The 25,166-nt window shown below is 39.1% G+C and overlaps 2 protein-coding genes across 2 annotated transcripts; both read left to right on the top strand.

Annotated features, from left to right (window-relative positions):
* The first annotated feature begins 4,248 nt into the window (after positions 1-4,248).
* LOC130840342 (keratin-associated protein 4-7-like) lies at positions 4,249-4,731 on the top strand. Its single transcript, XM_057715767.1, has one exon. It carries the CDS (start codon positions 4,249-4,251, stop codon positions 4,729-4,731), a length of 483 nt encoding a protein of 160 aa, XP_057571750.1.
* Positions 4,732-10,380: 5,649 nt separating this feature from the next.
* On the top strand, positions 10,381-18,518 carry LOC130839577 (keratin-associated protein 4-12-like). Its single transcript, XM_057713819.1, has 3 exons — positions 10,381-10,597; positions 10,691-10,765; positions 18,067-18,518. The coding sequence occupies exons 1-3, from the start codon at positions 10,381-10,383 to the stop codon at positions 18,516-18,518; spliced, it is 744 nt and encodes a 247-aa protein (XP_057569802.1).
* The last annotated feature ends 6,648 nt before the right edge of the window (positions 18,519-25,166 follow it).

The raw sequence follows: 25,166 nt of genomic DNA, 5'->3' as shown, positions 1-25,166 counted from the left end.
CAGAAAAAGCTTTTGACAAAGTTCAACATCCATTTATGATAGAAGCTCTCCAGAAAATAGGCATAGAAGGAAATTACCTCAACATCATAAAAGCCATATATGCAAAACCAAAAGCCAACATTGTTCTCAATGGAGAAAAACTGGAAGAATTCCCCCTTAAAACAGGAACAAGACAAGGGTGTCCACTCTCACCACTATTATTCAACATAGTTTTGGAAGTTTTAGCCACAGCAATCAGAGAAGAAAAAGAAATAAAAGGAATCCAAATTGGAAAAGAAGAAGTAAAATTGTCACTCTTTGCAGATGACATGATATTATATATAGAAAACCCTAAAGACTCTACCAGAAGACTGCTAGCACTAATTGATGAGTTTAGTAAAGTAGCAGGATACAAAATTAATGCACAGAAATCTCTTGCATTCCTATACATTAACAACGGAAGAGCAGAAAGAGAAATTAAGGAAACTCTCCCATTCACCATTGCAACCAAAAGAATAAAATACCTAGGAATAAACCTGCCTAAGGAGGCAAAAGATCTGTATGCAGAAAACTTTAAGACATTGATGAAAGAAATCAAAGACGACACAAACAGATGGAGGGACATACCATGTTCCTGGATTGGAAGAATCAACATCGTGAAAATGTCTGTACTACCCAAAGCAATTTACAGATTCAATGCAATCCCGATCAAATTACCAACGGCATTTTTCACAGAACTAGAGCAAGAAATCTTACGATTTGTATGGAAACACAAAAGACCCCGAATAGCCAAAGCAATCTTGAGAAGGAAAAATGGAGTTGGTGGAATCAGGCTTCCTGACTTCAAACTATACTACAAGGCCATAGTGATCAAGACACTATGGTACTGGCACAAAAATAGAAAGGAAGATCAATGGAATAGAATAGAGAACTCAGAAGTAAGCCCAAACACATATGGGCACCTTATCTTTGACAAAGGAGGCAAGAATATACAATGGAAAAAAGACAGCCTCTTCCATAAGTGGTGCTGGGAGAACTGGGCAGCAACATGCAAAAGAATGAAATTAGAACACTTCCTAACACCATACACAAAAGTAAACTCCAAATGGATTAAAGACCTACATGTAAGGCCAGACACTATCAAACTCCTAGAGGAAAACATAGGCAGAACACTATATGACATCCATCAAAGCGCCATCCTTTTTGACCCACCTCCTAGAATCATGGAAATAAAATCAAGAATAAATGAATGGGACCTCATGAAACTTAAAAGCTTTTGCACAGCAAAAGAAACCATAAACAAGACTAAAAGGCAACCCTCAGAGTGGGAAAAAATAATTGCCTATGAAACAACGGACAAAGGATTAACCTCCAAAATATACAAACAGCTCATGAAGCTTAATACCAAAAAAGCAAATAACCCAATCCACAAATGGGCAGAAGACCTAAATAGTCATTTCTCCAAAGAAGACATACAGATGGCCAACAAACACATGAAAAGATGCTCCACATCATTAATCATCAGAGAAATGCAAGTCAAAGCCACAATGAGGTATCACCTCACACCAGTCAGAATGGCCATCATCACAAAGTCTGGAAACAACAAATGTTGGAGAGGGTGTGGAGAAAAAGGAACTCTCCTGCACTGTTGGTGGGACTGTAAATTGGTACAGCCACTATGGAAAACAATTTGGAGGTTCCTTCAAACACTACAAATAGAACTACCATATGATCCAGTAATCCCACTCCTGGGCATATACCCAAAGAAAACCATAATCCCAAAAGAAACGTGTACCATAATGTTTATTGCAGCACTCTTTACAATAGCCAGGATATGGAAGCAACCTAAATGCCCATCAACAAATGAATGGATACAGAAGATGTGGCATATATATACAATGGAATATTACTCAGCTCTAAAAAGGGATGAGATGGAGCTATATGTAATGAGGTGGATAGAACTACAGTCTGTCATACAGAGTGAAGTAAGTCAGAAAGAGAAGGACAAATATTGTATGCTAACTCACATATACGGAATCTAAAAATGGTACTGTTGGACTCAGTGACCAGAACAAGGATGCAGATACAGAGAATGGACTGGAGAACTCGAGGTATGGGAGGGGGCGGGGGGTGAAGGGGAAACTGAGATGAAGCGAGAGAGTAACACAGACATATATATACTACCAACTGTAAAATAGTCAGTGGGAAGTTATTGTATAACAAAGGGAGTCCAACTCGAGGATGGAAGATGCCTTTGAGGACTGGGGCGGGGAGGGTGGGGGGGGGTTGGGGGGGGTCAAGGAAGGGAGGGAAGATGGGGATATGTGTATAAAAACGGATGATTGAACCTGGTGTACCCCCCAAAAAAATAAATAAATAAATAAATAAATTAATTAATTAATTAATTAATGAACAAGAAGAGTTATGAATTAAATTAAGTGAAATCAAAAAAAAATAAAAGAGTAATCATTGAACTGCTTAAGTCAAGGCCAAGGATCCATGACTATTGTCAAAAAGAAATATTATTGAAGAGGCTGTGTTTTTCCCGTTGTATAGTCTTGCCTCCTTTGTCAAAGATAAGGTGCCATATATGCTTGGGTTTATCTATGGGCTCTCTATTCTGTTCCATTGATCTTATTTCTGTTTTTTGTGCCAGTACCATACTGTCTTGGTCACTGTAGCCTTGTAGTATAATTTGAAGTCAGGGAGCCTGATTCCACCAACTCTGTCTTTCCTTGTCAAGATTGCTTTGCCTATTCAGGGTCTTTTGAATTTCCATACAAGTGGTAAAATTTTCTGTTCTAGTTCTGTGAAAAGTGCCATTGGTAATTTGATAGGGATTGCATTGAAAAAAATGAGTCAGTTATACATACACATATATCCACTCATTTTCAGATTCTATTCCCATATAGGTCATCACAGAGCATTGAGTAGAATTCCCTGTGCTGTTCAGTAGGTTCTTATCAGTTATCCATTCTATATACAGTAGTGTGTATAGGTCAATCCCAATCTGCCAACTTATTCTTCTTTCAAAAACATAATGCTTGTTTTGAAAACTAATCCTTACACAGATGTAGAGAACAAACATATGGACACCAAGTGGGGAAAGTGGGGAGGGTTGGGGGGGAGTGAATTGGGACATTGGGATTGGCTCATATACATTACTAATAAGAAAAAAAATACCAAATTATACACTCTAAATATATGCAGTTTACTGTATGTTAGTTAACTGTATCTCAATAAAAGTTCTTTAAAAAAAAAGAAAAGAAAACTAATCCTTTGGTGCTTGGACTATTCACCAAAATCTTGCCTTTTGATATACCGTATTTCATTGCCCTTAGGACAAAGAGCAAGGCTTGCCCATTCATAGCCTCTTTAAGCAGAATGACTTGAATTCAAAGTATTAAAAGAGTACAAGACAAACATGCTTTTAGTGAAACCTTCTATATAATGCAGAATCCAGTGCATATGTTGGCTTATCAAGGCAGATGAAACCCACTCGCCTTCAGCATACTACATGTGGAGAAGAATCCTTGGGGGGAAAAGCTCCTCTTTTTTTCGATGGTTCTTACCATTGAAAAGGGAATTGCAAAGCTAACTCTTAGGGTAGTCATTACAATGAGATTGGAAGTCATTTGTAACCCCCTGACTCTCCAGTCCTCCAGGAAACACATCCTAGTCTCCCCTCATTGTACAAAAGCACGTCAAAAAGCACCCCCGCCAGACCACAGTCTCCCTGCATTGTATACAAAATGCCAATGATGAGTCCTTCCTCCTATTTCCCTATCAGCCTCCCACATATCAGTAGCATGCATTTTTTCCACGTTGATATAAAAAGAGACTTGACATGGTGATGGCCATCCTCAAAGTATTGGCATGCAGTTATACACAAAAAAGGAAGAAAAGTGACACATAAAAACTCAGTAATAGAATATCATGTGATATTCCGATTTAGAACACATTAGGCAGAGGAAGAAACACCAAAGTGGTTGCACATGGTTTGACAAGATTCATTGAATCATCACAATAGAAAAAGGAAATGATGCTTTTCTTAGATATTGGCATAATTAACATGACAAACACAATTATTAACCTAGCAATATTAATTGACTTTCCAGTAGGAAAAACAACAAGGAAAGAGTGTTGCTCACGGTAACATCAGCTCACAGCAGAGTATAAAAGGCCACACAGGAGTAAGGAGACAGCCAAACTCAAGAACCCTCCCTCTTGGAAACTCACCTGTGGAATCCCACTCCTTCCATTGGCACCATGGTCAGCTCCTGTTGTGGCTCTGTCTGCTCTGACCAGAGCTGTGGCCAAGACCTCTGCCAGGAGACCGGCTGCCACCCCAGCAGCTGCCAGACCTCCTGCTGCAGGACCACCTGCTGCCGCCCCAGATGCTGCATCTCTAGCTGCTGCAGGCCCCAGGGCTGCCAGTCTGTGTGCTGTCAGCCCACCTGCTGCCGCCCCAGATGCTGCATCTCTAGCTGCTGCAGGCCCCAGGGCTGCCAGTCTGTGTGCTGCCAGCCCACTTGCTGCCACCCCAGATGCTGCATCTCCAGTTGCCACCACCCTTCCTGGAACAGCTCCAGCTGCTGCCACCCCTCTTGCTATGGCTCCCGCTCCTGTGGCTCCAGCTGCTGCCTGCGCCCAGTCTGTGGCCGGGTCTCCTGCCACACCACTTGCTATCGCCCCACCTGTGTCATCTCCACCTGCCCCCGCCCTGTGTGCTGCCCTTCTTCCTGCTGCTGAGCTCTCTGCCCTCTGACTGCCATCTCCATTCACCTCTGTGCCCGCAGAGGTAGACCCTCCTTTTGTGCTGACCCCTAGGACACATGGATTGGGGCTGATGTTGCTCAACTGAATTGGGCTTCATGATTCCAATGAGGAACCAGGCCATGTTATTGAGGAAGATGCCTATGGCCTGGAGCACTTCTATGGTAGCAGATTTTACCCTTCCACTTGACAACTGCTGAAATCATTCCCCTACTTTCCTTTTCCTAGGACTTTTCTATAACCTAATCTATTTCTGTACCAAAATAAAGTTACACTTCCTGCACTCAAAATTCAGTGTGATGTTTGCTCCTTTGAGATTTTGTGTTCAGGTCCTAGATGAGTGTATTTGACCAACACCTGCAGGACACACAGCATGCTCTTGTCACTTCTCAGTTCCATTATTCACTGCCTGATTCTTCCCTAGGTGCCTCCTAATTTCATGGGCAAATCATCTGACACTAAGCATCTGATGAAGGAAAAGAACAAATAAGTGAAAAGTAGAGTTTTGGAGAACTTCGTGTATATAAAAGCCGAAAGAACACAGTATATGGTTCACGCATCACCTCAGCTAAATAGCTGCACAAGGTGCTGTTTAACACAGTCTGCAAGTTTGTATTCAGACCTGCACTGGACGATATAGGTGTCACCCATGCAGCAAACCAAGTGTGCCCTGATTCTGCCCCTATTTACCATAGGACCACAGTCATGCCTCCCTTCTTTCTTTTGATAGGAAAGTTTCAAATCCACATGCACTCCTAAGGACAAACAGGGGACCTAGACGAGTGACTCAGGTCCTTGATAAGACAATGCGTTTTGGTGGAAACTGGCAAATGGCAGACTGCACGACCACATCGGAGAGTAGTGTTGAGGCCCTGTCAATTGTTTCTATGTGGATATGGGAGCCAATGTTTTCACTGAAAGGGAGTCTGCTTTCATTGGTCCTTTAGATGTCATTCTTTTCACCCATTCATGTATAAAGTATCTGTTGCGCATTTATTACATGGGAGACTCTGTTTAAAGACACTGGGGTAGCTGGGGAAACCAACACACAAAAAAACTCTGCACAAATGGAACTGATGTTCTGTGGAGTTTCTCAAAAAATTCACTGTTTGTTGTGTTTACTTTTATGTATTTTCTATACTTTTGTCCACAGAGGCTTGTACACAATATTTTTCTCTGTGCTGTTTTCTGTGAAAAAAATTCACTTTGGAGCCCTTCTTTCGATGCAGGTATCTGGTACAAATGGGAACAGAATTGCCAAAAGGACAATTTTACTAATGATGTACCCTTCAACCCGAGAGCCCACTAAATCTGCCTCGTTTGGAGACATAGCTAGAGGGCAGGCTCACTGATGAGGAAGGGAATGGAGGTAAATCAGCAGTTACTTACCTGGGGGGAGGACTAAACAGGAAGTGGGGTTCCCACAGTACAAAACCTTCCTGAAACTAAGAAATGAACACTAGCAAGGACATGAGACATAAGCTCAGTGTACATAAATTAATTGTATTTTATGTAGTAGCAACAAACACTTACATAATTAAATTTAAACAAGAGCAATTCCACTTACATGTAGATGTAGTAAAACATCAAAAATGGAGGGAAAGGAGAGAGAATACCTAACATAGAAAAAATTTGCCAGTTGCCTGTGGGTACTGACTAGGAATTCACATCTGATGCTTGAGGAGTGGGGAATGGAGATGTAATCAGGTAATTTCTGACTGCTCTTTGATGTGTTTTCTTTTTAAATATTTTTCTGGGATTTCCTTGGTGGCACAGTGGTTAAGAATCTGCCTGCCAATGCGTGGACACGGGTTCGATCCCTGGTCCGGGAAGATCCCACATGCCTTGGAGCAACTAAGCCCATGTGCCACAACTACTGAGCCTGTATCCTGGAGCTGACAAGCCACAACTACTGAGCCCTCAGACAACAACTACTGAAGCCCACATGCCTAGAGCCCGTGCTCCGCAACATGAGAAACCATCACAATGAGAAGCCTGCACACCACAGTGAAGAGTAGTCCCCACTCTTTCCAACTAGAGAAAGCTTGCACATAGCAAAAAAGACCCAACACAGCCAGTAAATAAATAAATTTATTTAAAATAAATAAATTAATAAATATTTTTCGATACTTTTGTGCACTCAGGCTTATACACAATATTTTTCTCTGTGCTTTTATTTATACAAAGATTAGCTTTGGAACCCTTCCTTAGATGCAGGTATCTGTGCTACAAATGGGGATGCAGTCCCCAAAAGAACAGATTTTTGGAGGTAGAGCATCAACTGACAGTTGCCTATAAATTGGGCTCATAGAGTACTATATAAAGAAATTTATATAAAAGCAAAACAGTAGAAAATAAAAACGTCCTAAATATCAAAAGACATACTAAGAAAGAGAGGGAGAAAATAAAACAAATAGTTAAAGATTACACATAAAGATATAGAAATAAAGAACTAGGTATTAATATATACATTATATATAATATAGAATTCATCATATATTATATATCACTATTCATTATATTTTATATCTAACTATACATTATATTATAGATATATATGTATCACAATATATAATATATACAATAAAAACTACATAACTAAGGCCAAAAAATTGATCAATTGATGATACCAATACATGGGCTAAATAAGTTACATTATGTCCACAGAATGGATTACTTTGTGGCTAAAAATATAATGTTGAATATCTGAATGTTCTACTGGGAAGTAATCTATGGGATAAATTTTTAAGTTAAAAAAAGCAAGTCAGAGCCATGTGTGTATATTATACACACCATTTATTTAAGAAACAAAGGTGATATAAATATGCAAAAAATATGTATTTAAAATAGCAATGAGAAAGAAAACTTAAAGTTATATAAATGACTATCTATTGGAGAAGTAAGGGAATGCATTGAAGGACTAGGAATAGAAGCATGACTTCCTTAGATAAGCTTGACAGTAGAATTTATTTTGGAACTCTAAATACTGTGCATAATTACACAACAAAATTTAAGTTTAAAAAGTGATTCCCAGAAATACAAAGAAAACGCTGATGGTGGGCTCCATTCCATGCATGTTGATAATGATGTATGGTCCAAGTGTTTACCTCAGGTGTTTACCACACAGCTGAAGATGGACATTTAGGTAAGTTGAATATGAGAGATTTGAGTGGTCCAAATGTAATATCATGCATAATGGATGAACACATGAGTTACATTTTTAAATTATGTCAAGGAAAACCATAAGAGGAGAGGAGGCTTCTGAGCCAGAACTTAAAGGGAAAATAAGAAAGTGCTGAGTTGATGTGGGAGAAGGAACGTTCTAAGGAGATATAACAGCACAAAGGTGGTGGCATTAGTTTTGTTTACATTTCACAGACTTACAGGATTTACAACCTTAATTCACTTCTATGGGAACTCTTAGACAATAGTAAGTACCTCATGGGTTCTTTGAGAAGAAAAATAAGATAATAATTTCAAAGCATTCAGCAGAATGTTGGGTGCATGGCAAGCATTCACAAACAGTAGCCATCTATATTATTTCATTTTTAATTGAAAGTACGTAATGCTTTCTTCATTTATTTTTTTGGCACTATTCTGACCTTTTAATAGATGATATACTATTATGAAACAGAGAAATAGCATATATGATATATAAAATTTTAAAGCAAGAATAACACTTTGAGATTCAAGTTAAGAGTAATCATTGAACTGCTTAAGTCAAGGCCAAGGATCCATGACTATTGTCAAAAAGAAATATTATTGAAGAGGCTGTGTTTTTCCCGTTGTATAGTCTTGCCTCCTTTGTCAAAGATAAGGTGCCATATATGCTTGGGTTTATCTATGGGCTCTCTATTCTGTTCCATTGATCTATATTTCTGTTTTCTGTGCCAGTACCATACTGTCTTGGTCACTGTAGCCTTGTAGTATAATTTGAAGTCAGGGAGCTTGATTCCACCAACTCTGCCTTTCCTTGTCAAGATTGCTTTGCCTATTCAGGGTCTTTTGAATTTCCATACAAGTGGTAAAATTTTCTGTTCTAGTTCTGTGAAAAGTGCCATTGGTAATTTGATAGGGATTGCATTGAAAAAAATGAGTCAGTTATACATACACATATATCCACTCATTTTCAGATTCTATTCCCATATAGATCATCACAGAGCATTGAGTAGAATTCCCTGTGCTGTTCAGTAGGTTCTTATCAGTTATCCATTCTATATACAGTAGTGTGTATAGGTCAATCCCAATCTGCCAACTTATTCTTCTTTCAAAAACATAATGCTTGTTTTGAAAACTAATCCTTACACAGATGTAGAGAACAAACATATGGACACCAAGTGGGGAAAGTGGGGAGGGTTGGGGGGGAGTGAATTGGGACATTGGGATTGGCTCATATACATTACTAATAAGAAAAAAAATACCAAATTATACACTCTAAATATATGCAGTTTATTGTATGCTAGTTAACTGTATCTCAATAAAAGTTCTTTAAAAAAAAAGAAAAGAAAACTAATCCTTTGGTGCTTGGACTATTCACCAAAATCTTGCCTTTTGATATACCGTATTTCATTGCCCTTAGGACAAAGAGCAAGGCTTGCCCATTCATAGCCTCTTTAAGCAGAATGACTTGAATTCAAAGTATTAAAAGAGTACAAGACAAACATGCTTTTAGTGAAACCTTCTATATAATGCAGAATCCAGTGCATATGTTGGCTTATCAAGGCAGATGAAACCCACTCGCCTTCAGCATACTACATGTGGAGAAGAATCCTTGGGGGGAAAAGCTCCTCTTTTTTTTCGATGGTTCTTACCATTGAAAAGGGAATTGCAAAGCTAACTCTTAGGGTAGTCATTACAATGAGATTGGAAGTCATTTGTAACCCCCTGACTCTCCAGTCCTCCAGGAAACACATCCTAGTCTCCCCTCATTGTACAAAAGCACGTCAAAAAGCACCCCCACCAGACCACAGTCTCCCTGCATTGTATACAAAATGCCAATGATGAGTCCTTCCTCCTATTTCCCTATCAGCCTCCCACATATCAGTAGCATGCATTTTTTCCACGTTGATATAAAAAGAGACTTGACATGGTGATGGCCATCCTCAAAGTATTGGCATGCAGTTATACACAAAAAAGGAAGAAAAGTGACACATAAAAACTCAGTAATAGGAAGGGAGGGAATATGGGGATATATGTATAAAAACAGTTGATTGAACCTGGTGTACCCCCCAAAAAAATAAAATAAAATAATAAAAAAAAAAAAAAAAAAAAAAAACTCAGTAATAGAATATCACGTGATATTCCCATTTAGAACACATTAGGCAGAGGAAGAAACACCAAAGTGGTTGCACATGGTTTGACAAGATTCATTGAATCATCACAATAGAAAAAGGAAATGATGCTTTTCTTAGATATTGGCATAATTAACATGACAAACACAATTATTAACCTAGCAATATTAATTGACTTTCCAGTAGGAAAAACAACAAGGAAAGAGTGTTGCTCACGGTAACATCAGCTCACAGCAGAGTATAAAAGGCCACACAGGAGTAAGGAGACAGCCAAACTCAAGAACCCTCCCTCTTGGAAACTCACCTGTGGAATCCCACTCCTTCCATTGGCACCATGGTCAGCTCCTGTTGTGGCTCTGTCTGCTCTGACCAGAGCTGTGGCCAAGACCTCTGCCAGGAGACCGGCTGCCACCCTAGCAGCTGCCAGACCTCCTGCTGCAGGACCACCTGCTGCCGCTCCAGATGCTGCATCTCTAGCTGCTGCAGGCCTCAGGGCTGCCAGTCTGTGTGCTGCCAGCCCACTTGCTGCCACCCCAGATGCTGCATCTCCAGTTGCCACCACCCTTCCTGGAACAGCTCCAGCTGCTGCCACCCCTCTTGCTATGGCTCCCGCTCCTGTGGCTCCAGCTGCTGCCTGCGCCCAGTCTGTGGCCGGGTCTCCTGCCACACCACTTGCTATCGCCCCACCTGTGTCATCTCCACCTGCCCCCGCCCCATGCGTTGTCCCTCCTCTTGCTTCTGAGCCCTCTGCCCTGTGACCACCATCTTCATCTAACTCTGTCCTTACGTATGTAGACCCTCCTTCTGTGCTGACCATTATGGCACCTGGGCTTGGGTTGATGTTGCTGAACTGAGTTGGGTCTCATTATTTTAATGAGCCCATCATAGGCCCACTACCTCTGTGAGCACATTATGGTCTCAATCCAAATTCTACTCTGTCTGGACCTCTCCTCCTCATCCAAATGTGCATTTGCTTGCACCATACCAACTCTTGTGTTGACCAATTCTCCTTCTTACCTTTTGGACATCAGGTCATGAAGTTCAAGCAGCTGAAGTTTTATTTCAGTATATCTACCTTATGGATTTTTATAGTTCCTCTCTCAATTGTTCCAATGAAAATTCTCTGTTATAATTTTTATTCCCCAATTTTCCTATATTGTAACTCTATGCCAAAATAAATTACCGCTTTCCTATATGGAAAATTCAGTGTGATGGTACTCTTTTTTTTTTTTTTTAAGATTTTCTATGCATTCTGGATAATTGTATTTTACATACACTTGTAGGACAGATAACACGGGTTTGTCAATTTTACAATAGATGTTAAACCACCTAGTCACAGCTTAGGTTTCACTGTTATTCTCCTTAGTTCTTAGACAAAATAGATATTCTCAGGAACTCATGGATAAAAATCAGAGAAACACCTTTTGCAAAATCTGGAAACTATTACTGCTCTATGGGACATCTTTTCCATATTGTCTACCTGTGAAAGCAGTTAATAGTAATTTTAAGAACAATGGAATTGGATGTCTGTAGCTGGAAACAATTGGTAACTAAATGTAATGAAAGGCTACGGCTGACAGGTCAGAAATTAAAGAAAGGACAGATGTAAAAGCCAGAAGTTTCATTGGCAACATAGAAACTAACTCTCATCTCCTGTAGCTAGATGGTAGATCAAGCTGAGGACCAAGGCTAGGACTCAGTCCTAAGAGTAGCGGAGCCCCAGAGGTGACTGTTCTTTTTCTCAGCCTTGGCAGTTCTGCCATGCCAATATCAGGACCCTAACTGGTGGAGAATGGAGCCCTGAGATATGGGATAGGGGCATCTGGATTGATGCACTTGAAGATCCAGAGTCCCCAAAATTTCCCTGAAACCTCTGAGGTTGCAGAGGTGATCGTTTTTCTGCTGACATTTCATCACCTCCATTCTTGAAGATGATACAGAAGCTTCAGCCTTGAAAGACAGCACAAGCTCCCTCACTATATTCTTCCACCTCTCTTTGTCGCAGACCAATGACTAGAGTTAAGTTACAACACAACTCACCCAGAGGATGGCTGAAACTGCTAATAAGAGACTATACCCCACAAAGATCTGCAGGACTCAGACTGCTTCATAGATTGCAGTGCTCTTTTCCATCAAGAAGCACATATTATCCAGTTGTTTCTCTTTTTGTGATGGTAGCAGCTGTGGATGGTCATTGCCTTATTTCATTGGCCACAGCAAAAATGTCATATTGCAATTCTATTATTCCTCTGCCATTTATTACCTAGAATAATTCCATAAGGAGAAAATTCCCCTCATCAAAGTTTGGTTATCCTAAGGAATAGTATGTGCCGGAAAGGCAAAATAAATGCTTGATTCTTTCTCTTTATTTATCAGTGTGCATCCTTCAAAAGTGACCAAAGAGGTTTTTTTTTTTTTTTTTAATTCCCATCAGTACGAACTCATGGATTTCAATATACCTGATGGTATATCAATCCATTCCAGTTCACATTCCTAGTAATGCTCACACAAACAACTTCAAGTAGGTCTCTGGGTTTTTGTGAATGAATATGGTGGTCTTTGAAAACGTCCTTCCTTTTCGATATAACAAAGTATTGCAGACTCATTTGTGTATTTCCTTCCCCAGACTTCCAATCAATCATTTCTTCAAGGACCCCTCATTTCTTTCAGAGGGAAACAGTATTTGAAACCACAAACCGGAATGTGAGAATGCTCATTACTACTAAATCATTTTCTTTCAATTTTTCAGTGTTTACGACTAGGAGACATAAATATAAAGGATAAAACATGTCATGAGTTTCTATTGAGAATTACAGGGTTTTACTTAACTTCATATATCTTACTTAAAAATTCCATTTCTCCCAATGCCCAAAATACCTGTTCTCAGTGACACCAATTTAATTACTCATTTTCTTATTCCATAATGTTTGCCCACCAGCTTGGAATAATATCACCAATACTAACAACAATATGGTTATTGGAAACAAACTTGATTGTTTTTTAATTTTCAAAAAAAATATTGGCATTGTTTCTGTGTCTGAAGTTATGCCTAGATATACAGCTAGTTTCCTTTGTTGTTGTTTTAATGTTTTTGAGAAATTTTTAAAATTTTAATTTTTTCTGATTATGTACAATATTTACATAGGTTCAAAGTCAAGGCTACAGGAAAAGGTATATTCAAAGAAATTTAGCTTCTATCTGTGTCTTCTCCACCCTATTCCCTCCACCCACTATGGTGAAGTTTTTAAAAAAATTATGGCTAATACTGTCATTATATTTTTTCAGCTTTGTTAACATACAATTGACATTCAAAAACTACATATACTTAAAATGTAGAATTTGATGTTTTATATGTGTATACTCACGAAACCAACACCACCATCAAGATAATGCACATGCATCACCCCCTTTTGTAATTCCCTCCCTCCCCCTGCCCCCAGGCCACTACTGCTCTGCTGTTACCATGACTTTGCATTTTCTAGAATTTAATATAAATGGATTTCTGCACTATGTACTTTATCTTGCCTGGATTTTCACTCATCGCAATTATATGGAGATTCATATTGTCGTGTGTAACACTAGTTCATTTCTTTTTATTGTTGAGAAGTATTTCATTGTATGGACACACAACATTTGTTTGTCCACTCATTTGATGGACACCTGGCTTGTTTTCAGATTTTTTTTCTATCACAAATAAAGTCACCATGAATGTTTGTGAACAAGTCTTTGTATGGACATATGCTTTCATTTCTCTTGGGTACTTTGGAATGGAAAAGCTAGGTCATATGGTAGGTGTATCTTTAACTCTTTAAGAAACTGTCAAACTGTTTTACAAAGTGATTGTGCCATTATGTTCCTTCCTTATATGAGAAATTTAATGGCTTCACTTACCAGCGCCTGGTAAGTTCAGTCTTGTTAATTAAACATTCCAGAGGGTGTACAATGTTATCTCATTATAGTTTTAATTTTCATTTTCCTAATGGTTAATGCTGTTGAACATATTTTCATGGGTTTATTTCCCATCTGTATATTTTCTTTGGTGACCGTTCAAATCTTTTGCCCATTTGGGAGGGGGGGATTGTTCATGTTCTTATTATTGAGTGGTAAGAGTTTGAGTTCTTTATATATTCTATACACAAATTATTTGCTAGATTATGTTCCATATTTCCTCCAAAGGTGTGGCTTTTTACTGCTTAAACAGTATCTTTTGAAGAAATAATTTTTTTTTTCATTTTGATGGAGTCCAATTAATTGATTGTTCTGAGATATAATTAAGTTACTTAACAGTTTGATCCTTTCAAGACTTGCTTGTAAGCTGTGTGAAGTTGAACCAGAGCAGCTTTACTCCAGGGAAAAATTTGTCCCACTCCTGAGGCAATACCCTTCAGAGTTTTCTAACCATGAATAATAAGGCTCTTCACTCTGGCTCATGAAAACATGGACTATTTCTGGCCCTGTGTCAGCTCCAAGGATCGTTCTCTCTGCCTTTTATTTGGGGGGGAGGGGCGGTTCTCTGCCCTTGGGTAGTTTCTTCACACACAGGCTCTGATCAGTAGTTAGCTAAACACTCCAGGTGGACTTTCTGAAGATCTCCAGGGTTCTCTGTGCAACTCTCTCCTTTCTGGTACTCTGTCCTGCAAATTCTAGCTGTTTTGGCCTCCTTCATCCCAGTTCCATCTCTTCAAGTCAGACTAATTACCAGGTTCTACCTGACTCTCCCTCCCAGAGCTGCACCCCAGAAACTCTCTTCAAGAAAAAAACTGGGGCGATCCTAGGGTATCACCTCATGTATTACCCTCTCTAAGGCACCAGTGTTCTACCCTGCCTGACAGCCAAGGCCTAAGAAACATTGCTTCTTTTTTTTCTGTTGTTTTTATTGTTTCAGGCAAGGGTATAAATCCAGTCCCTGTTACTCCATCTTGGCTGGAAGTGTAAGTCCCTCTTTCTTGTTTTCTCATCTCATCTTTCTCTATTTTTCCATTATTTTCAAAAGTAATGTAATGTAAGCAAATATATTTTCTACATTTGTTTCCTTGTTTTTTTTAGAACTGTTGTAGAACACTACAGACCCTTTTCTCCATCTGCTTTATCATCTTTTAACAATATATGCTAGAGATTACTTCATAGCAGCATATAGAGGTGCTCCTTATTACTTTTTACAGCTGAATAGTACTCCATTATGGGAATGCAGCATAGTTTATTCACCAGTACTGTATTGAAGGACATCCGTGTTTGTTGTTGCTTTGTTTTCTTTTTATAAATAACACTGCTATTAATAATCTTGCATATTTTCATATTCTTTTCTAACTACCTTTGGATAATTTATAGACTCAAGATAGCTGAGTCAAAGAATAATTCTGCTAGTTATTGTCAAATCCTCACAAGAAAACTATGAGCAACTTATTTCCACATAGTCTCACTATCAGAGAATGTTGTCAATTTTTGAATTTTTTTACATTCTCATAGATGAAAAATAACATCCCATATAATTTCATTTCTATTATTATGCATGAGATTGGGCATCTTTATATGTGGAAGGAAGATTTACATTTTACTTTTCCATCACACTTTTTGCCTTTTATCTAACTGAAGCTAATTTTAAAAGTGCTTTATATATTAAGGCCATTAACCCTTTGCCTTTGTTATACATTGCAAGTGGTTTTATCTTCATTTAATCATTTGTCTTTTTACTTTGTTTATGGTGAGATTTTTATGTACTATTTTCATTACAAATGATCTTTTCACTATTATAACTTAATTGCCAAATATGTGTATACAATTAAAAAAATATTAAATTATGAGTCCTCTCTAATGATGAGGCCTCCTATTACCTCTATTGCCCATCTTGTAAGTGGTCCTGATTAACTCTCTTAGAAACGTCTATTGCATCAATATCTTCCTTACCACACTCACTGTCATCAACCTAGAAAGCATTCACCTCTCACCCCTAGACTGCAACCACCATCTGTCTTCCCACTTCTGTCACTCCACCCACCCCCAGCCAAGTAATATTTACAAAGCTGAGATATTGATTCATACCTTTCTCCCTACTATATGATGATATTATATCCACTTTCTTTGTATAAATTCAAGAGTATCCTTAAATTCTCTTCATTCTATCAGTGAAGTGTTATTTTTCTCTACTCTCCTATACTTACCATCCAGACAAGTCATTTGCTCCATCAAAAGCCAAACTATATCCCTATTCAATCACGTCCCCACTGTCTGAATACTCTTTCTTCTCTTCTCCATCCATCTAGATTATCTACAGTATGTTAAGGGGTAAGTAAATGCCCTGTGTTTTCAATAAATCCCACATTCACTCAACTAACATTCACTCAGGGCAATTGCTAGGCACCATATCTATAAAGGTGAATAAGATTCCTTCTTGTGTATTTTTCATTTCAGTTATTGTGTCATTCGTCAGTATGGCTAATTCACTTTGTTGTACAGTGGAGGCTAACAACATTGTAAAGCAAACATACTTCAATAAAAATTAATAAAAAGAAAAAAAGGAAACACACACACACACAAAGATAAATGACAGTGCCTGGCCTAATGGAGGTAAACAGAAGGAGTGGAAATAGATATACAAACCAGTTATGATCAAGTGTGATACCTTAGATTACAGGCATATTTTGAAACAAAAGGGAGGGAAGGATTCATTCTGAATGTGGTAGATGTCAAGAAAGATGTTAGAGATGATTTGGTGTCTGGACTGGACATTTAAGTACAAGCAAGAGTTTGCTAAGTTGACAAGGGAGAAAGCATATTTACGCAAATGAAACAGCATGAGAAATGACATAGGATTATTAATCTCTATACCTTCTTTGAACATTCTACAGGAGAACCACCTTCCCTGCTGACTGTGCGACTTCAATCTATCTGAGCCTTAATTACTTCATGTCTAAAGAATTAAGAAAATTGTGTCTACCTCATAGAGTCCTTGTGAAGTATAAACAAGATAACAATTAGAGAAGACTCAGAAAATTCCTAATACACAGTAGGCACTCAAAAAGAGTAACCATTAGAGTTATATTTCATAAGTGTATGGATATAAATATATAATTGGTATTTTGTTTAATAATCACACAATGGTCTGAATAGTTGCCAAACTCTTATGTGTGTGTCTTGTTTGTCTTATTCAAGTGCTTATGGACAGAAATTAAGCCTTAACCCCTTAATCTCTCATTTATCTCAGGGAAAAATCACAAACATATCTTGCCGAGAGACAGTACCTCAGAATATAAGAAAATATATTTCAATAACACTTCAATTATACATTTCATTGGGTATGTTGACCTACCAAAATATAGATTAAAAATACTTATAATATGTTATCTCTTAAGAACATGTCGATAATAATTTAATAATTTTTAAAAAGACCCATCATGCCAATATGTTTTTACTGTTTAGAAGCAGTGAATCACTGCATTATAGCTCTTTCAAATTGAATAGATCCAATAAGGAAAACAGATAGGAACTTCCTTTGGGATCCTTTACACCTCAGTGACCAACCAGGAAATCCAAAGGAATCAGAGTATTCTTCATTGTACACAAGTGATTGCCTCCCCCAGCCCAACCCTGGCTCTAAGATGTGTCTTTCACCCTATTTTCCTACCAGCAGTTCATATGATTTACTCTTAACATTTTTGACAGCAGAGGAGGTTTAGTCCTCATAAAATCCACTCTTAACTTATATATTATCCTGGAGTTATATACATAAATAAATGAACACTTGTGAAACACAGTGAAACAGTGTCCTGTAATGGGTCTGCTTTAGAAGTTACATCAGATAAGGGAAGAAATATGGGAGGTGACTCACTTGGCCTTAACCAAATTAGATAACTCATAATACAACAGGAAAAGGAAATGTGGCTTTTCTATATATAGGAATATTTACCAAGTAAACACAATTATCTAATTTACCCAAACCAAGTGATTTTCTTATTAAGATAAAAAACAACAACAAGAAGAGTCCTAAAAGAGTCCTACACATGGTCAACGTAGCCCTCAGCAGGGTATAAAAGTGACAGAGGGCAAGGGGAGATCATACCCAAGAACCTCACTCTCCTGGAAACTCATCCGGAATCTGTACCCTCTGACACCATGGTCAGCTCCTGTTGTGGCTCCGTCTGCTCTGACCAGAGCTGTGGCCAAGACTTCTGCCAGCCCACCTGCTGCCACCCCAGCTGCTGCCAGACCACCTGCTGGAGGACCACCTGCTGCCGCCCCAGCTGCTGCAGTCCCCGGTGCTGCCAGTCTGTGTGCTCCCAGCCCACAGGCTGCATTTCTAGTTGGTACCGCCCCCGCTGCTGTCACTCCTCTTGCTGTAGACCCAGCTGTTGCCACCCCTGCTGCTGCCTGCGCCCAGTCTGTGGCCGGGTCTCCTGCCACACCACTTGCTATCGCCCCACCTGTGTCATTTCCACCTGCCCCTGCCCCGTGTGCTCTGCCTCCTCCTGCTGCTGAATCTCTGCTTTGGACACACTGCTTCCTCATTGCCTCCCTCCCCGCAGATGCAGACCTTCCTTTTAAAAATGTGGAGTGCTCAAGAGAACTGATCTCTTGAATCTTATAAGCAAACCCAGACGTACTGGACCGACATTCTAACTTCTGTCCAAACTCACTCCCTTCTAAGTGAATTCATTCAGAATCTCCCAGTATATTAAATTCCCCCAACATTCCTTCCTTTGTCTTCAGGACACCCATTCTTCATGCTTAAGGAATTTGTCTCCATCATTCGTGGGGCAACAGATTTTAACCTCTCTGACATGAAAGCCCAATGAAGTCTTTCAGTGTACTCTTTTGCAAAGATTTTCTTATTTCTTGTTATTTCCATGTACCAAAATAAACTTCTTTCTACTGGCACTGAAAAGTGAATGTGATTACAACTCTTTCTCTTTTTAAAAAGCTTTTATATTTGGATCCAAACTAATTGTATTTTGCCTACACCTTTTAAGCAGCACAGATTAATCAACTTTCAATAGAGGTCAAATTACACTGATTGCTAGTTTTTATCAATTACTTTGATACCTAGGTTTGTCTAGAAAGTAGGCAAAGTAGCTAATTTTCTAGTCTTTAGAGGGGGAAGGGTGAAACTGGAGTCATAGAGCATCTGTGAATATAATAACAGGGGGAAGTTTTGGAAACACAATTCACGATTTTTAAAAACACCAGCTTTCAGGGTTTTTTTCCACCTATAAAAGCAGCAATAGACAGTTTAGCAAAGCCCACGTATGTTCTGCTTAGAGTCACATGCAGTGAATCCTTTGTCCACATAGAGAGTATTTCTGCTTTATTCTGAGGATCAGAGCTTCAGTAGAGGTTTTATTCTGCCTTACAGATGGGCTTCCTTCAGGGCCAGGCAGGTGATATAACTGAGTGAAACAGACCCAGTGAGAGTTCCTAGGTATTGCTAGAGACTGTGACTTTTTTTGCTCCAGGCCATGCCCCCTTTCTGGTGCCATGCTAAGACTTCCACTGAGACGCCATCGCAGCTTGATTCTTTCCACTGTCTAATCCTGCTCCCTTCCCTTCCCTTCCCTTCCCTTCCCTTCCCTTCCCTTCCCTTCCCTTCCCTTCCTTTCCCTTCCCTTCCCTTCCCTTCCCTTCCCTTCCCTTCCCTTCCCTTCCCTTCCCTTCCCTTCCCTTCCCTTCCCTTCCCTTCCCTTCCCTTCCCTTCCCTTCCCAAGTGTTAGTCCCAAGAGTACTCCTCAATAAACCTCCTGCTTGCTAACCTCCATCTCTGTGTCTGCTTCCTGGGGAACTCAAACAGTCCCCAAAAGCAATTTGCAATTCACAATAGTTAATTTGAGATCTGGAAGGACTGACTGAAACGTAGTTTTAGTCTTTCAGTGCATGATAAATAGGAGTATAAACATAATAGCAGAAAACATATGTAACTGAATCTGTAGAGAGAACTGTGAATTTTATATAAATTACATTTATTCTTTTCCAAGGATATTCATATCACTTATACACAAACATGCTTTTTAAAAATTTAGATAACACGAAAGAATGTGATCAAAAGCGAGCTTCCCTTCATTAGCTTTTGCCAATCTCATTCAAGACTTATGTTTACAAATGGGGATATATCCTTATTGAATCATTTATATCATCTTATATATATATTCACAAACCCGGCCTTAGTTGCACATTTTTTGTTCTGACATTTATTCAAATATTAGTCTTTGTCCTTCAGGAAATGTTAATATGTTCCTGCAATACAGGGCAAGTATGCTTGACAGATTTATTTATATATTTTTATATTTATTGTTGAGAATTGTGAGTATATTTTTCCCATTACATTTTATGGAGGAATATCGCTAAGTATGTAAGAAATCTATTGATTTTCTGTTTGCATTAATGTCCAACTGCACTGTTAACACTAATATTCAGTTGATTCTGTGGGGCTTTCTAGGCATACAATCAGGCGGTTAATTGCCCCCAGCCACAGGTATGTCCCCAGGTTCATTCCCCAGTTACCCACAGTGGTGGCCCCATCATTAACACAAACTTTGGGGGTTTTCTTTCTCTCCTGACTTATTTTCCCATTTCCTCACTTGTGCTTCCTGAGATCACCTCCCAAGTAAACTATTTGCACTCTCATCTTTGTCTTGGAGTCTGCTTTGGGTGAAATTCAAAGACAATAGATGTTCAGCAAATATTTTTAGCTGACTGACATTAAACCAGTAATGGCGGTTACTCCCAGCAACAAAAGCAAAACTGGGAAGTCTGGAGGTGAAGCAGCACCAGTGTTTCCATTTGTTGTTTATCTCCTTCCTATGGCATCTGTATCCATGGTTACCTGTAAACAAGTCTCATTCTCTAGATCAAATCTTAACTTCCACAAATGTGTTGTATCAGGTGACATGTTGCTTGCCACATAAATAAATATGGTTTTCCTCAAATGTAACCATTATCCATTTGTTTGGAATGTTTCTCCCTCTTTTCTCCATCAGTCAAAAGATACATGTTTTTAGATTTCCTTCCCATTTAGGTCACCATGATTCACTTTGCTATACAGCAGAAATTAATACAACATTGTAAAGTAACTATACTCCAATAAAAATTAATTAAAAAAAAAGATATATATTTTTAAAGGACCATTACATGATTCTATGTCATCAAAAAGCCTTCATTCACTCAACAAATATTTATCACTACTGTGTTCTGTCCCAGCCTTATGCTGAACACCTTGTTAAGAAAATTAAGTTTCATAGTTCATACCTTCAGGGTATCTCCATTGCAACTGGGGGAATAACAGAAAATAACTGTGCTACAGCAGAGTGTGCTAAATTAGGTGCACAATGCAGGGAAGAATTATATATGAATGGGGTAGTTTATCACTGAGGGGGAAGTATTGAGGGGAAAGCTGGGTTTTGATAGAAGAAAAGGAGTTTGCAGAGCTGACAAGAAAGAAGAAACATTCCAGGAAGATGAAACAGCTTCAGCAAAGGCTTGCAAGTTTTATTCTTCACCCCTTTCTCAGCTGTCCTGAGATTAAGACAAGCTTACCTTCTGTGTAATCTTGCACAAGGTTTGTTTTTTTTTTCCTCTTAACTTTCTGTCTGATTCTTTTGCCTATTGCTTAAAAGAGTAATAAGAATACACACTATATGTTGCATTAAAGATTAAAAATAAATATAAGATATTCAGCATAATGCCTGGTACATAGTGAATCATTTGTAGTGAATACTTTACAAATGATGTGTTATTATTTCCTCACCTTTTACTAAAGGTGTATGGAACTTATCCACATACTATATATTTTGATTTTTGTTCTTCAATTAAACGTAACAGTCATTCTTTTAACTGTTGCCAAACTGTTTCGTATGCATGTGTCTTATTCAAGTATCTATAGGAAAAAAAAGAGTTATCTGTTATATTCTCTTAGTACCCAACAGAATGTCTTGGATACATATTATTGAAGGCTTAATAAGTCCCAATATTGTTTATATATAACAAATGTTCTGTAATGAAATATCCATTGTACAAGTTTGACAACTAAAAGATAAATCAAAACTTCCCACTCCTAATGCCTATCCTGGAAGATGTAGAGAAAAAATGTGTTTTTACTATTTAAAAGCAGTGAGTATTGCTAAGTGCCTCAGCTTGAGGTGGTGGAATAAGATCGGACACAGAGTTTGAAACTGCCTTACGGTCCAACTATTTCTCTGACTATCCAAGATGCCCACACAGGATCACAGTCACCCTCATTACAGGTGGGACACCCTCCCCCTACATGGGTCTTTCTTTCTAATTCCTTTCCAGTGGTCACCTGACCAGCACATGTTCCCCTCACCCTTGACAACAAAAGATACATGAGCATTGTAAGAACCATTCTCTGTAATGTTCAGGGGGCAGTGATAGGAGAGAATGTCACATTCAAAAGCAAAATGTCAAAGTCATGTGACAACTGCTTTGTAAGACATTGCACCCACCAAGAACAAAGGTGACACCCACTAAGGAAGAAATGTGACAAGGCTTTCAACTGGAAACACAGGAGCACAGCAGGAAAAGGAAATGTGATATTTTGGAGTACTTAACTAGAAACACACAATTATGCCATTAAATTATTAGTTTTTCTAGGAGGATAAATAATAACAAAGAAACAATGACATAATGATAGCAGCTCTTTAGCAGGGTATAAAGCGGGCTATGGGCCAAGTAGACTTCCAAACTCAAGAACCTCACTGTCCTGGAAACTCACCCAGAACCTCTACCCTCTGACACCATGGTCAGCTCCTGTTGTGGCTCCAACTGCTCTGACCAGAGCTGTGGCCAAGACCTCTGCCAGCCCACCTGCTGCCACCCCAGCGGCTGCCAGACCACCTGTTGCAGGACCACCAGCTGCCGCCCCAACACTGCCAGCCCACCTGCTGCCGCACCAGATGCTGCATTTCTAGTTGCTGCCGCCCCAGCTGCTGCCTGTGCCCAAAGAACAAGATTCTCTGGGCTTCTCTTACTAAGAATTTCTAGTTCTGGCTTTCTCAGATGAGAGATCCCTCCAGACTTTTTTTGTAATGTCTTTTGGCCCCAGTAAAGGGATTAAAATCCCAGCCCCAAGTCATTGGTCCTGAAGAAGCTTTAGCACAAGTTCACAGATTGAAAATTTTGGTCTTGAGTTCCTGCTTCATTCTGGCACCTGGGAGTTTTTACTTTCTTTCTTTTAAGCTCAGAAATTTATTACTTTAAAAATTATATCCAGAATTATATATATACATATAGTCAGAGGGGGATTCCATATTAGTTTAGTGTCTGTGTTGCTCAAGTCCTTTAATTAATTTCCCAAGAGAAAATTTTACCTGCTAGTCATTGGAATAATTGGTACTTATAGTACACAGTAAAAATATAATTTCTAATGAAATATTTGATTAAATCAATAGCCACTTTCATAAAATTAGTGCAATTCCCAGATATTTTGTCTTTTGAACACCTAATCAAATATACACTAATAGGAAATGGATAACATGATTTTTTTTATACGGAAAACTGGCAGTCCCTGTTTAATCAATGACATTTCTTGATTTATCAGGAAGAAAAAATGAAGTAAAGTAAAAGTTACTCACATAAAGGAAAATCCAGTGGACATAACCTAATTGGACTTTCTAAAAGTCTTTGTCCAAGATTCACAACAAAGATTATTAAAATAACTGATTTGCCACTCTGGTAGATTAGATCATTCTTCACTAATAATTACTCTCTGCCTCTCTTACCCCTCTGGGAGAAGTCTCCTCTCCCCCTTTCCCACCCCATGATTTGGACTTCACCATGTGACTTTCTTTGGCCAATGGGATGTTAGAGGACATGACCCAATCCAAGACTTAGAATGTGTTTGCATGACTGGAATTGCTCCCTTGTGCTTATGCTGTTAGAAGTAGGGCTGCAAGCTAAAATGTAGGATGCCTCATTAAATTGGAATTTCAGATAAGCAACAAGCAATTTTTATGTAAGTATATCCCATGCAAACTTAGATATACTAACACTAAAATATTATTTGTTGTTTATTTGAAATTCAAATTTAACTGAGGGATGTGTATTTTTATCTGCTAAATCTGCAAAGTCTAATTCAGAAGAAAGTCCAAAACTAACCTTTAGCCAGAAGCCAAGGCCAGCCTTAAAAAGCCAAACCCAAGTGGCCAAGAAATAAGTACTTGTTGTTATATAAGAGTTTGTGGTTACTTGCTACACAGCAATAGCTGACTAATTCAACTGTGGCAGCAATAAGAAAGTAGCTTAATACACCAATCGGTATGAAAAGATTAAACAGATAGTTTTCCATAAAGGAAATAAAAATAGGGGAGTGCTCAAGTATTTGTGTTGGGGTTGATTTTATTTCAACAGACTTTCTGGAGGACTAGGTTAATAATAATCTTTAGGTTTATACATATAATTAAGCTCTTATGGCTTGTTGCTGGTCGCCCAGGCGGGATGTCTGCCTCTTGGAGAGTTCATGTGTCTGAACACTCCCTGAGATCCTTACTGCCAGTGTCCATATCCCCAGGGAGAGTCACAGCTATACCTCACTTCCCCAGGAGACCTTTCAAGACCAGCAGTGCTGCACACAATTGCTCCATGGCCAAGAAGAGAAGAGCTGGGGATCAGGCTTTGGGGGACCTGGTCAACAAGAGAAAGTCCCTGCTCATGAAGTCCCAGTACGACAGCCCCAATGTGGACTGTGAGGAGGGTCATGCTGACTGGACAGACACAGAGGGGCAGGATGGCCCCCTGGAGATAAACCATGACCCCAGCACAGGTAGCAAGGATGAGTAGCCCCAGCTTAAGTTAATCCTTGGCACCATAGAACCCAGTCTTACATTGTAGAAAACACGCAGTGTGTGTTGTGGGAAAAGCACATTTCAATGTGGAAGCAAAACCAGACATTCATTTCCCTCAGCATCCACTAGTGAGGACCCGTTTTCCTCACCTAACTGTGGAGAGTCTAAACACAATCCACAGAGCATCCTCGACCCCAGGCCATTTTCAGGAGCACAGGTTTGGACTGTGCCTCTTTCTGAAGAAAATAAACAACACCAAGCCTTACAGTTGAGGAGGACCTTGACTTTCTAATGGGGTGGATGTCTAATCCATGAAAAAAAAAAACCCTGCAAAATA

The sequence above is a fragment of the Hippopotamus amphibius genome, chromosome 17 (genome assembly GCF_030028045.1).
Source record: "Hippopotamus amphibius kiboko isolate mHipAmp2 chromosome 17, mHipAmp2.hap2, whole genome shotgun sequence".
Lineage (NCBI taxonomy): Eukaryota > Metazoa > Chordata > Mammalia > Artiodactyla > Hippopotamidae > Hippopotamus > Hippopotamus amphibius.
The sequence above is the reverse complement of the archived record's forward strand: the minus strand, read 5'-3'. Positions and strand labels throughout refer to the sequence as shown.